The 14,921-nt window shown below is 46.7% G+C and overlaps 1 protein-coding gene across 1 annotated transcript in view; it reads left to right on the top strand.

Annotated features, from left to right (window-relative positions):
* Positions 1-587: 587 nt before the first annotated feature.
* The window catches only part of DENND11 (DENN domain containing 11), a gene marked incomplete at both ends in the record, with an annotated part of 40,585 nt that continues 26,251 nt past the window's right edge, over positions 588-14,921 (top strand). Inside the window, one exon of the mRNA XM_080701656.1 lies at positions 588-855. Within this exon, the coding sequence (XP_080557782.1) occupies positions 588-855 (268 nt within the window). The remainder of the gene's footprint in view (positions 856-14,921) is intronic.

Here is a 14,921-nt window from a genome sequence, read left to right as displayed (position 1 = left end):
CATTAATCAATCCCCAAAGCCAGACGCTTCGGGGTTTTCCTACTGGATCTCTTGTAGAAATGCTCCACAAGCACCCCACCAGCGCCCAGTTCAATGCCCTCGAGAGGTAAATACACCAGGAAAAAATAAACTTGCAATCTCCATCCTCATCAGGTTGCTATGTAAACAGAAGACAAGTGTTTCCAAACCCCAGCCCTTTTCAATCTTCATCCATATTTATGTTCGAAAACACCTGTGTGGCCAGGCCTCCTGGGCTTCACTTCCAGGCTTGGAAGCAGCTTTTGGCCCCTTCAGGGTTATATAACACATGTGGCCCGGTCCTGATGACCACGGGGCTTTAAAAACACGGTGACGTATAGGAATCCGCCGTGGTACAGTCACACACCACGGCATCCCGGCGGGGAGGCGCCGCGGGCCCCGCGCAGGTGGACCGCCAGGATGCGCGCCCCGCATCGCGCCGCGGGGGGCCGGCGCCCGGGCCGGGGGCTGCGGGCCTGACGGGGCCGGGCTGCGGGCGGCGGCGCGGGGGGCGCGGGGAGTGCCCGAGCCCGCCCCGCCCCCGGCCCGCGGCTCCTCCTCGCCTCGCCATGGTGGAGCAGGGCGACGCGGCGCCGCTGCTGCGCTGGGCCGAGGGCCCCGCCGTCTCCCCGCCGCAGGCCCCGGAGCTGCAGGCGGGGGGCCGGGCCCGGGGCGCGGGCGGGGGCGCGCGGCCGGCCGCGGAGCCGCCCCGGAGGAGGGAGCCCCCGGGGCCCGCGCCCCCCGAGGTGCTGCTGCAGCCGGGGCGCCTGGAGCTGCGCGACGTGGAGGAGGACCAGGTGGTGGCCGTGTTCGTGGTCACCTTCGATCCGCGCTCGGGTGAGGGGCGCGGCGGGCCGAGGGCCGGGGAGGGGGCGGGCGCCCCGCACACCTGCACCCTCCCGCCGCGCGCTGCAGCCGCGGGTCCCGGGCGCGGGCGGGGTGGGGGTCGCACGCCCCAAGCTGCGCGCCCCCGCCGGCACCCCGGCTGGGTCCCGGCCCCGCAGATCGCAGCCCCGTCCGCGCCTGGTCCCCACCGCCCCGCCTGCCTCGCCCCGGGGTGGATGATCCGGCTTCCCGGGGCCCCTGCACATTGGCTTTTGTTTTCTTTCTTTTCTGGCGCGGCAAGAAGGTTTTTCCAGCGGAGGGGAGGGGAGGGGAGCCCCTCGGGTGACGCCTCCGAAAACAGATTGCCCCGAGCTTCCCGGTCCCGAGCGCCCGCCCTCGCTCCCCGCCGCTCCCACCGCCCGAACTTTCCCAGCGGCCAAGTTCACTTTCTCTGATGGCGTTATTTTGAGGAATTAATGCCCCGCGCGTTCAAGGATGGGGCCGAGGGGCCCCACGCCAAGCGTGATTAAAGGAGACGCCTCGGCGTGCAGGCTCTCCTTCTGGGATGTCTGGGACGTGTGCACGGTAATGGCGAGAGATTCTTTGGGAGATGAAAAGTGAAAGTGTGGATATGCGTCCCAGATGGGCCAGGAGCACCCAGGTGTGCCCCCCGCCCTCCCCGGGTGAGACGCTGCAGTGCCTCTCTGTGAGGGCAGGTTCTTGCTTCTTTCTGGGAGTTCCCTCCTGGTCCTCCAGGCACCAGGCTAGGTCGTCGGGTAGGATGAGAGGAGAGGAAAAAGAGTCAGGTTTGGAAAGGGGATTCAGATAGGTTGGAAGAAGAGGTTTCCAGGCAGGGTGACTTAACTCTGGCCAAGGATTCTGAGTGAGGCACAGGCAGGATATGGGACTCAGGCAGACTCCTTTTTCTGGGGACAAACTTTGTGGAGAGGTGGACTTGGGGGTTCCTTATCTTGTCAGCTCCGTTGCCCCATTTAAGGCTTTCAATTTTGTTTGAGTCAGACTCACCCTGTCCCAGACATCCCAGAAGGAGAGCCTGCACTCTGAGGCTTCTCCTTTTAATCACAATCAGTAGTCACGTTGTACATACCTACATATGTGACTGAAACCAAATTCTATGAAATAGTGCTGACCATATACAGTGCGTATTAGTATCCTGGCTCTCTCTTTAATGCTTTTCATGCTGGTTGACTCCCGTGTGATTGGGACCCAGAGATGCCAACAGTTTGAAAAATATTGTTTTTATTGGCTAAAGTAATCCATAATTCTAGGCAGAGAGATACTTTGTAATTATATTCCTTATACCCTACTCCATCACCTGTGGGTAACTAGAAGTGATAGTAAGAGTCAGGGGGGGAAGTATTAAGGAAATGCAAAGGGAACATTAATAGTAATGGGGCCTGGGTCACTAGAGGAAGCCTTCGGTGGTAACTCTAGGGAGAGGGAGGGGGAAAGCAAGTCTTAGACTAATCACAAATAGACCTGATAAAATTGGTAATTGATCTGTTATTGGTATTGATCAATTATTTATGTCGATCAGTTGATAATTGATATTGATCAGTTAATAAAAGCATCCAGGACCTGGGATCCTCTCCCAGGCCTTAGGCACAGGTAGAGAACATGGTTTTGTGGGTTTGTGTGTATATGGCATGTGTGTAAATATACACACAGATGTGTGCACATCTGTGTGTGTGTGTGTGTAATGGTCTGCGGACTAAGGCTTATGTGGAAAGAAGGGCTTATAACTAATATTGTGATGCTTTGTGTAGGCATTTTACTATAATCCTGTTTTAATTCTGATCACTCTAACTTGGTGATTGTACCCAATTTATACATGAAGAAAACACAGCAAAAATGGTTAAGTATTTTAGAAATATTAACTAGCCAATAAATAGATGACTCTAAGTCTAGTTGTCTTTCTAGTCACTACTCTGCTTGAAACTCTGCTCCAAACATCTCACCACTACTCACTCAGGGATCTGAAATAAAGAGAGAATGAATGGGAATGAAAGAGAGGGAGAGACAGAGAGAGAAATGGACGAAAATGAATGAATGAAAGAATGAATGAATGTGTCTAAGCACTGTTAACTCTCTTTGTTTTTTTTTTTTAGGTAAAGCATTGGCTTTCTGTCCATAAACTTGTCTCTCATTTGTCATCCGTCCCAATCCTCATGGCATGTTTCATTCTGTAAAAATATTCTGATAGTCCTTCTGTAAAATAAAAATCTATGACAGGTCTCTTGATGTAAAAGACAAGGAAGTGAACGCCTCTGCGGTTCCTGGACCTCGAAGGCGCGCCTCGCAGGACAGGGCCCTCAGAGAACCTTCTGTGCTGGTTGAGGAAGTCAAGTTCAGGAGATGTGAATTATGTCTCCCGACTTTAGCCCAGAGTCTTCTCTACTGTGCAGAGGCAGATCTGCTAAATGTTCCTTTTGGATATTAGTGCACCCAGACTTTTGCCCCCTTAGCTGGGTTATCAGAAGTAGTAAAGCGGAAACTGCCTCTTTATCACAATCTGAGCGTATCACAGGAGTTACCAGGGCCGAGGGATTTGTCTGCAGTGTCTGCCCGCCGAGCTTCTCCCCTGTGCTCTCCTGGAGGGGAGGCCTGCGCCCGGGTTTCCATTCATACGAGCCCTCCTGCCCTCATCTTTTACCCAGGTCCCCATCATTTTGTGCAACTTTTCCTCCAGTGTGGACTACTATTGGTGTGTGTCCACATCAGGTGTAGGTGCCTGGGAGAAAGGGAGACAGAATGAACGAGGGAGGAGAGAATCAGAGCTGTGGTTCATCTGTAAGGAAGCAGGTATAAGAGGGAATGTGAGGCAGGAGGGGATTCCTGGGGGGGGCAAGAATATGCTCAGTGATCTCCAGCTGAATAGGGAAAGAATATTCTTTTTTTTTTTTTTTTTCTTTTGCCGAACTGGGAATTGAACCTGGGAGCATTCTACCTCCAAGCCATACCCTTCCAGCCCTATTTTTTTTTTTATTCTTTATTTTGAAACAGGGTCTCAATTAAGTTGCTAAAGGCTTCACTAAGTAGCTGAGGTTGGCTGCAAACCTGCCATCCTCCTGTCCAGCCTCCCAAATACTGGGATTACAAGCAGGTGCCACCACACTGGCTCAGAATAATTCTTTTACACTTTCAGATACAAGTCTTGGAAAGCTGGATTGGGCATCTGTGGGAAAAACCAAAGAAGGTACAGACATAAAAGATTATTTTCATTGGACTCATGGCTTGGAATTGATGGCTATCGGGACTGCGGATGGCATGAAGACTAGGGGCTTCGGGCTCAAGCGGAGGCACGTGCATGCACACGCATCTCTGTCTGGAGCGGGGAGCTATAGGATGGTGGTGCTGGCCATCTGGGCTACAAAGCTGCTATTGAAACGAGGCCCAGATGCTAACTCTGCGTGCCGGATGGGAGAGGTTGGCAGCCAGTGTATTCCTTTTGCATTGTGTGCAGCCCCATCAGTTAGGGCAAGATTTTAATTTTGTTCTTTAGGTTTCTAGTAAAATGTCCCCTTCTCTGCTTAAGGGAAAAGGTATTGTCACACTTGGACCCCGCAAGGTAGGGGCATTCACTGTTGCCCTGGTTTAATGGGACTGTGTGTGGGTCTGAGGATGCTGCAGCTTCAGGCCTTCGGTGCCTGGTCATCTGAGTCTGCCTCTTAAGTCTGTTTTTCTATAACAGATTCATCTTAGGTCATCCAGTCTCAGAAAGTCGGGTATCATGTGTTTCAATAGGAAACTAACGGGACTTCAGATAAGAGAGAGACCGAGACAGACAGACCAGTAGAATAGTGGGAGAGGTAGGAGAGGAGAAAGGGAGAATCAGAAGAGCAGACAGTTCAAGTAATGTTTGTCTTCATCGATGAATGTATTACCAGCAATCTCGCTAATGTGTGTAGGGAGGAAGGGGGAGCAGGCCGGGCCCAGAAGGAAGCACCGTGTGTGATGTGTGCATGTATGATCCTAACACTTTAAATCTCACTATATTGTATAATTACAATGCACCCATCAGATTATTTTAGGAAGAGGTTACACTGTCAGGTTTCACCCGGAGCTGTTTTGTGGGTATCTGGGGGAAATGCCTGTGTTGTGTGTGTTTGTATTGGGGTGTCTTGGAAGAGGAGAGAAGGTTGCAGGTCCTATCACCTGGTGAGGTTTTCAAGATTTTTTTTATTCTTCCAGATTAGGAATTAATTACCATTTCTCCCTCAGCCTCTCCCAAGTGCCCAAATTACACGTAAACACCTGCATCATAGTTCATCTAAAGGCATGATGCTTATGGCAAATTTAAAAATCACTCACACATACTGATTTTCATCTCCATAGATTCCCTGCATGGACACATGGGCATTTCTTTTAACAACAGAGCCGATGGGAAGCCACAGTGAGATTAGGGCTAGGTCTGGTGCTGAGGCATAGCTGGGAGCCTGCCCGGGTCAGCTGACTCCCATTAGATAATAAATGCCCCCAGCAGTGGGGGTGGGGGGAGCGACAAAGAGGACTGAGTGTGAATAGAAATTTTAGAAATGAAAAGAGCCCTCCATCCAGAGAATGGTCAGCTCACAGGGAGGCAAAAGGAGGGCCAGTTCTGATACCCAACAAGGAAATCTCATAGAAGGATTAACTGTGGCTGCGCGCCTCTCCGCCTCTCTGTCATATGTCAGCGGGATACAATTGTGGTTGGTTCCAGCGCAGTTGTGGTTGATTTGATTAATTCCACGCCGGCAGAATCTCTTCTGGGCTGTTGGAGAGTCACCTGTTTGTAGTTTTTGGAGCCACATTAGTTGATGGCCATCTGCTATGAATTCAGTTTCCTCCCTTGGAATCTACGGGAAGAGAAGTAGGGGTGGTCATCATAGTGTCTGCTGCGTACCACCTGGTAGGTGGGTGTGGTACTCTGGGGTCTTGCCTGCAGTCCTCCTGACACTCCTCATTGTGATGCTGAGAAAAACATGCACAGAGCAGTGCAGGGCACCAAAGTCACAGCTGGGGGGCCAGAGCCTGGGCTCACCCACCTCCAGGGCCTGTGCTCCTTCCCCGCACCTCCCCACACCACTGCCCGTGGGAAATCTCAAGAGATCCGTGAACTGGAAGGCTTTTTTTTTTTTTTAAATGTAAAATTAATGCGTTGGAATTTAGCCATGGATTGACATATGGCTACTTGAAATTGCCAAGTTTAATTTCTGCCTGACTCAGGGCTCTCTTCTTTATAGATAGACTCCTTTTCCCTTCGCTTTGGTTGTGCTCTTGTCCTAGGTTTTAACAGCGTGGAAATTCTCTAATGTACATGATGGACATTCACAGCATATCAAAGTCAATCACTAAGCCAAACGTGAAGAGGAGGGAGAAGGAGGGAGTTGGGGAAGGGCAGATTGAATGCTGTGTGCATGTATGTATGCCTCTACCATCTTGTACCCCGTTAAGATGTATGACTCCTTGCTGGGCTTGGTGGCACACTCTTGTAATCCTGCGCTTGGGAGGCAGAGACAGGAGCATAATGTAGGTTCGAAGCCAGCCGTGCTGGCTTAAGAGACCCTGTTTCCAAATAAAAATATAAAATAGGTCTGGGAGTGTAGCCCTAAGGTAGAAGGGCTTCCAGGAACCCCAGTACCACCAAAAAAAGAAAAAGAAAGAAAGAAAAGAAAAAAGAAAAAAGATGTATGACTCCAATGCACCATTTTTTTTTTTTTTTAAAAATCAGGTCAGACCAAACTCAATTGATATGAACAGGTCTTTTTTTTTTTTTTTTTTTTTTTTTTTACCTGATATGGGCAGGTCAAAAGAGCATTTGGTCTTTTCAAGTTTCTTCTCTCTCTATTTGGTGGCTCCTAAAGAGGTGACTATGTAAAGGAAATGTGTTGTTGGGACCAAGAATTCTCCTGGGTTCTTGCTTTTATTCCTGAGATTTCCCTTTCCTTCCTGGCTGGATTTAGGGCATATATGTCTGTGCTGGTGGGAGGAGGCTGGGGGAAAGTAGAAATCAAGGCACATGCCAGGGTGGGGGTAAACGATACAAAGCCTCCACCACTCATGGGCCAGGAGCTGTAAGAGGGTGTCAAGCTGGGCAGCCACTGCTCAGGACACAAAGACCTCAAGTGACCAGAGCACCGGGCGGAAGGAGGAGAAGGAGGAGGAAGAAAAGTCACGTATTTCCCATTAACGGAGTTTTGGTTCAGGCTCATTGCTTTCTCTAAGTATTTGAGATGGACATTCTGTCAGGCAGCAGTAGCAGCAGTCAAGGTCTGATCGCCTAGTGAACGGTGGTGGATGAACTTGAGTCCTGGGGGTCGATCATTTCACACTTAGGCAGAATAGTTGAAAGCAAAGGCAACCTTGTATGTGAGTACATGGGACAGTCTGTCTGTATCTCCTGCAGCCTAGGAGATTAGAACACAGGCCCTTCACACTCAGAGCTACCATGCTGACCTCTGGAGCAGTCGGGGTTTAGAGTTCAGAATGCCTGTATGTCCATGTCTGCATGTCTGCAGCCCTTCTGACTTCCTCTGGTAACTGAGCTGCTAGCCCAGCCCAGGCTCCTTTAAGCCAGGGCATGTTTACCTTTGCCTGAGCTCAGCACCTGGCATGGCACCACCAGGTTATGCTCCACCAATATTTATTGAACGGTGGCCTGAATGTACACAAAGCAGATGGCTATGTGTTCCTCCCGTGGTCACACGACCTCCTCATGAGCTGTCATTGTGGGAGAGGCCAGGCAAGGCCTGCAGGTATTCCTACGAGGACCAAGGTGTGGCCCAAGAAGAAGGAAGGCCAGAGCTGGAAGGAGAACAGGTGGGGGAGGCATTTGTTCTGGACGCTCCTCTTCTTGTTGACTCTCCTACTGAATCCTTCCGGGATCCAGCTCCCTGGCTAAGTTATTATTCTAAGTTATTAATATGGTGAGGATATATGGAAAACCTATAGGCTTACAGTGTGAATACTGAGCCTGGGACAGGTGGCATTCAGTGTAAGATGTTTCTGGCATTAAATAGCCTCCCGTAAGGACCACTGTTTCTGTAAATTCACTTCCCTTTAAATCTCTACAAGTCCCATGTATACAGTGGTTTCCTATTTTTAATATTCCTGTGGAAAGATGACCTCCTATCATGATAGGTTTTTTTTTTTTACCTATTAGCTATGGCAATTCTCTTTTCTCTTGATTTTGCAAAGTCCTTTATGCTTTTTTTTTTTTTTTTTAGTGGTACTGGGGTTCCTGGAAGCCCTTCTACCTCCGGGCTACCCTCCCAGACCTATTTTATATTTTTGAAACAGGGTCTCTTACGCCAGCGCGGCTGGCTTCGAACCTGTGCGATCCTCCTGTCTCCGCCTCCCAAGCGCGGGGATTACAAGCGTGCACCACCATGCCCGGCTCCTTTATGCTTTTTAAATATTTTTTTCACATCTCTACTTTTTTAGTTGTTTCTCCTAATTTATCTGCTGCAGTTCATTAAACCTCAGAAAAGTTGAAAGAATAGTACAGCAAGAACCTGTACCTTCACGTACAATCCCGTCTGTTGACATTTCATCATATTGGCTTGGTCTTTGCACGATCCGTTCTCCTGTAAAATTAAATACATGTTCCAAAAATTTCTGCTGTGAGAAATCACGTAGTAAAAAATCACAGGGCTAGCTGGCTGTGATGGTGCACGTTTGTATTCCAGCATTTGGGAGGCTGAGACAAGAGGATTGCAGTTCATGACCAGCCTCGGCTATTTAGTGAGGCCCTTTCCAACTCAGTGAGACCCTGTTTCAAAATAAAGAATAAAAAATTGGGCTGGGGGTGTAGCTCAGAGGTAGCATGCCCCTGGGTTCCAACCCTAGTACTGAAAAAAAAAAAAAATCACAGGGCTCGTGAGAAAAATGGAGCGATGGACAAACCATCAAAACCTCTCAATGACAGTAAAATATAAAAGATGAGAACCTAATAAAAATAAAATGACAGTGGGCATACATTAAATGGTTAAGAATACATAAGTACTAAATAAAGATGGAACCTCTCTTTAGGAAGACGCACAGTTTACCTAGGGAGGTGTCAATAGGGTTGAGTTTGAAAGTGCTAATGAAACAGTGGAAGAAGGCCTACCTGAGATTAGGAAGCTGTAGCCCCAGAGGTGGATGGGAACTGCTCAGGACACACACAGGGACCTGAGGCAGCGGGTGGAGGTGTAAGGTGGATGTATTTCGCTTCATGGCTTAAAGCAGCTGGTTTCCTTTTCTGCATTCACCTAGGTTTCTCATTGCAACCCCATGTCTAAGCAGATGGGACATTCCCTACAATTAAATTGTTCCCTATGCTGGGTGTGGTGGTGCATTCCTGTAATCCCCATACTTATGAGGCGGCAGAGACAGTAGGATCGCAGGTTTGAGACCAGCCTCAGCAATGTAACAAGACTCTCAGCAACTTAGTGAGAAACTGTTTAAAAATTAAAAATGAAAAGCCGGGCGTGGTGGCGCACACTTACTGTAATCCCAGCATTTGGGAGGCTGAGGCAAGAGGATCACAGTTCTCAGACAGTCTCAGCTACTTAGTGAGGCCCTTTGAAACTCAGTGAGATCCTGTTTCAAAGTGAAGAATAAGCCAGGCGTGGTGGCGCACGCTTGTAATCCCTGTGCTTGGGAGGATGAGACAGGAGGATTGCACAAGTTCAAAGCCAGCCTCAGCTAATTAGTGAGGCTCTCAGCAACTTAGTGAGACCCTGTTTCCAAATAAAACATAAAATAGGTCTGGGAGTATATCTCAGAGGTAGAATGCATCTGGGTTCCACCCCCAGTACCGCCAAAAGAAAAGAAAAAAGAAAGGAAGGAAGGAAGAAAAAAGAAAAATAGGGCTGGGGGGGTAGCTTGTAGGTAGAATGCCTTTGGGCTCCATACCCAGTACCTCAAAAAAAAAAATTAAAAATAAATAAATTAGGGCTGGGGTTCTTGCTCAGAGGTAGAACACCCCTGGGCTCAATCCCCAGTGTTGTACCAAAAAATAAAAAATAAAAAATAAATATTTTTTGAGACAGGGTCTCGCTAAGTTGCCTGGGCTTTGAATTTTCAGTCTTCCTGTCTCATCCTCCTGAGTAGCTTACATTGCAGGCATGCATCAGAAGGACTGACTTTTTAGAGCATTTGAGGTTTAAAGAAAAATTAAGCAAAAAGTACTGAGGGTTTCCACATACCACCTCTCCCCGATCTCAGGCAGTCTTCTCTATTATTGACATCTTTCATTCATGTGGTATATATGTTATACTTGATGAGCTAATATTAATATATTATTGTATGGATTTATTTATTTTTAATTAATTTATTTATTTATTCATATTTTTTTGGTGGTACTGGGGTTCCTGGAAGCCCTTCTGCCTCCGGGCTACACTCCCAGACCTATTTTATATTTTTTTATTTGGAAACAGGGTCTCTTAAGCCAGCGAGGCTGGCTCCGAACCAGCGCGATTCTCCTGTCTCGGCCTCCCAAGCGCAGGGATTACAAGCATGTGCCACCACGCCTGGCTGGATTTAATTTTTAAGGTGAAGCCTGTAGTTAACTTTAGGGTTTGCTTTGCTGTACAGTTTTATAGATTTTGAAAAATGCACAAACGCTGTGTATCTGCCATTAGCACTAACACACATAACAGTGTCACTGCAGGAAAAATGCCCCGTACGCCACTGATTCATCTCTGCCTTCCCACTGATCGTTTTATGAAGCTATTATTTTGCTTTTCCCCCAGAAGATCACATATTCAGAATCTCATAAAATACGCAGTCGTTTTAGGCTGGCTTTTATATAGCAGTATCATTAGGGTTCTTCCATGTCTTTCTGTGACTCGATGGCTCATTTCTCTTTATTGCTAAGAAGTATTTCATTTTATGGACCTCCTGCAGTTTATTTATCTGTCCACTTTTGGAGGGACAGCTTGGTTGCTTCCAGGTTTTTTTTTTTTTTTTTTTTTTTGGTGGTATTGGGGTTCCTGGAAGCCCTCCTTACCTCTGGGATACACTCCCAGACCTATTTTTTAACTTTTTTATTTGGAAACAGGGTTCTCTTAAGCCAGCATGATCCTCCTGTCTCGCCTCCCAAGCGCGGGGATTACAAACATGCGCAACCGCGCCCGGCTGCTTCCAGTTTTTTTAGGTAATTATGAACACCAATGCTGTAAATGTCCATGTGCATTTCTTTGTGTGGACTTGAGTTTTCAACTCGTGTGGATAAAACAAAAAAACATGGTTGCCGGATCATATGACAGAAGTATGTTTTGTTTTGTAAGAAGATGCTAAACAATCTTTCAGAGTGGCCGGACTATTTTTGCACTCGAGTCAGCAGTGAATAGACAAGTTCCTGTTCCGCATCCTCATTAGCACTGGGTGTTTTGCTCTTGGATTTTAGCCAATCTAACAGGTGTGTAGTGGTTTTAGCTTGTAATTTCCTAATTAGATGTGATGGTGAACATCTTTTCGTATGCTTTGCTGTTGCTTTATCTTCTTTGATGAAATTCCTATTTAGATATTTTGCCTATATTCAAAATTGTATTCTTTACTTTCTTTTTTTTTTTTTTGGTGGTACTGGGGTTCCTGGAAGCCCTTCTACCTCCGGGCTACACATCCCAGACCTATTTTTACATTTTTATTTGGAAACAGGGTCTCCTAAGCCAGCGCGCGCGGCTGGCTTCGAACCTGCGCGATCCTCCTGTCTCTGCCTCCCAAGCGCGGGGATTACAAGCGTGCGCCACCACGCCCGGCTATATTCTTTACTTTCTAACTGTTGTTTTAAGAGTCCTTTCTATATTTGGAAAATAGTCACTTACCAGATGTAGTTTTTAATTTTAATAAAGGCCAACTTAACCAATTTCTTTTTCATGGATTTTACTTTTGGTGTTGTATATATTAAAAAAAAAAAAAGCCCATTGCTAAGCCCAAGGTCACCTAGATTTCATCCTGTTATCTTCTAGAAGTTTTATAATTTTACATTTTATAGTTGAGTCTACTATCCATATTGAACAAATATGTAATAGATGTAAGGTCTGTGTCTAGGTTCTTTTTCTTTGGCATGCAAATATCCAATTGTTTCAGCATTGTTGGAAAGACTGACTTCTCTGTTGTCTTTGCTTGTTTGACAAAGATCAGTTGACTATTTCTGTAAGCCTGTTTCTGGGTTCTTGCTTCTCCCCTGTTGATTTTATTTGTCTAATATTTCTTCAATACCATATTTACTTGATTACTGTAGTTTTGTTGTAAGTTTTGAAAACTGGTTATCTTCTAACTTCATTCTTCAAATTTGTGTTGGCTATTCTGGGCCTTTTGCCTTTCCATATAAGCCTTAGAATTAGTTTGTCAATATCCACTAAATAACTCTGAAGTATTTTGATTGTAATTGCGTTAAATCTATAGCATAAGCAAATGTATAAGTCTCCGTGTTGAAATTGTTCTCGAATATATCAATTGCATGAACTCAAATTCAGCAAGCATTCTAAGTAAAACTGATTATATACAGTATAAATATACTTCTTTTCCCTGAACCATTTGAAAATAATTTGCAAATATAAGACCTGTCTCCTAAATACTTGAGAATAAACTCCCTCAAAATAGGGCCATTTATCCAGGCGTGGTGGCGCACGCTTGTAATCCCCGTGCTTGGGAGGCAGAGACAGGAGGATCACGCTGGTTCGGAGCCAGCCTCACTGGCTTAAGAGACCCTGTTTCCAAATTTAAAAAAAATATAAAATAGGTCTGGGAGTGTAACCCAGAGGTAGAAGGGCTTCCAGGAACCCCAGTACCATACACACACACACACACACACACACACACACACACACAAAATGCCATTTTCCTACATAATCACAGTATCTATCACTCCTCAGTTAATTAACATTGATTTGTTAATTAGCTTTTTAAAAGACATGCTTGTCCTTAATAAAACTTTTCTTTAAAATGCCCTTCCTAGCCAGGCGTGGTAGCTTACGCTTGTAATCCCTGTGCTTGGGAGGCTGAGACAGGAGGATCGCACAGGTTTGAAGCCAGCCTCAGCTACTTAGTGAGGCTCTCAGAAACTTAGTGAGACCCTGTTTCCAAATAAAATATAAAATAGGTCTGGGAGTATAGCCCGGAGGTAGAAAGCCTCTGGGTTCCACCCCCAGTACCACACACACACACACACACACACACACACACACAATGCCCTTCCTGTCCTGTTCTAGGCTCTGTGCTATGTTGGGATGTAAAGACAAGCAGGTAAAGGTTCTCCTTTTAGCAGTTCACTCATCCCTGGGGAGACAGACATTTAAGACATTGTAATAGGCTGGGGTAAGGGCCTTAGTAGCTGTATCTGTTTCCCTTCCAGTCAAGGAGTGTGTCAGCAGAAATGTGTTTCCATGGGGTAAAGGCAACTTCTGAGAGTGGCTCTCTGGAGCCTGGGCCTCAATCCATGATTAGTCACCCTGGACTTGGGGGACCTTCCTCCCAACCCAAGGGCCTTGCATCCATCTAGAAGTGAAGGAACAGACAGGATGTCATTTTCTCTCTCTAGTTCTTTCTCTTTTTGTGCAGCAAGGACTGGCCAGGCACAGAAGCCCAAGGAAGGGGGCTCCAGCCACACAGCCCAGTGATCTAAATGAACTGTGGCTTATTCAAGATAGATGCCTCTTTCTCTGTCATGTGACAGGAGATTGTTGGCCAAGGGTTGGAATACTGGCTCAGATCCAAGGACCTGGGCTCATGTTGATGTATGATTATGTCATCCCCTCCCAGATAGGATACCACACCCAAATTCTAGGTAGCAGGATGGAGAAACAGGCATTGTGCTCCTTTACTTTCAGGCACATTTAGAAACAACACACTTCACTTCTATTTACATTCCACTGGCCAGAATTTATTTACATAGCTAGACCTGCACGTGGGAAGGTACTGAGAAACACAGGCTTCGTTTGGGAAGCCATGTACCAAACTAAAAATAGTGAGTTCTATTTCATATGGGAAAGGAAGAGAAGATATGGTGGGGCAACCTTGATATACCATCAATTCTAAAAAAAAATTAAAATGCCTTTTATAAATTTAGTTCCTTCAGATGCTCCATAAAAATGGGTATACTGGCCAGATACTTTTGAGAAACATTAAGAAATATGTTGATTTCTTATCATAACACAGAGTGGCTTATCAAAGGCTCTGAGTAAAGGAATGCATTCATCTTTGTTTAACCTAAGATAATTTGGCCCCCAAACCTTTTCCATAGCATTTAAAATTTCTTTTCTTGTCTTTTCTTCCCTCCTCCTCCCCCTCCTCCTTTTTTTCTTTCTTTTTCTTTTTTCCCCCCAGAAGCCCTATTAACAAAGCTTCAGGATTACTGAAGGTTTTTTAGTTTGCACTGATGCAAACATTTTTAAGGCAGATGTGCTCCTAGGGATGCAGTCAGCAGAAATGCAGGCATATTGTGACAGAGCAACCAAATAACCAGGGAAAACAAAAGGATTTGTTGCAGGGACTTGTTCTTGCATAATCGTGGGAGCTGGTTAGACAGTCTGTGAAGGCTGAGATGGAGCTTGGAGTCTACGTGGCAGACAGCTATGAAGGAAGAGGGTAATGTAGGAAGGAGGAGAAGGGCTGGAATCGGTGAGGATGGAGGGGAACCTAGATCCGTCTGTCACTGCCTCCAGTTTGTGTGATGTGGGTGTCCCATTGGAGAAGCTGACACTCAACTCCTTCATTATGGAGGACTGCACCTAGCTTAGGAGTCAGAGAAGCCGGAGGAGGATCCAGGGGAAGGGGGCTTGGCTGCTCCTCTCCTCTTGATGAGCCTGTGTTGAGCAGCGACAGGCGAGCTGCCTGATGCTCCCAGGTGCGTTCCAGGTGTGGCTCTTGCATGGCTGCTGCTTCACTTCCGCCTACCAGATTGCAACTGGAAACACACAGGAAGGGGATCCTGAGAGGTACAGCTCCACATGGCCAGGTCAACAGATCGCGAAGCTCTAATGCATGTGTGTCCCCATGACATGTACGTGTGCAGAATTGCTCACAGCAACGCTTGTTGCAGTAGCCTACATTGGAAATTACCTAAGCAGGCATCTACAGTTTGGCAGGTA

This window comes from Muscardinus avellanarius (genome assembly GCF_963383645.1).
Source record: "Muscardinus avellanarius genome assembly, chromosome: 9".
Taxonomy (NCBI): Eukaryota; Metazoa; Chordata; class Mammalia; order Rodentia; family Gliridae; genus Muscardinus; species Muscardinus avellanarius.
Note: the sequence above shows the minus strand (reverse complement) of the source record. Positions and strands in the feature narration are given on the sequence as shown.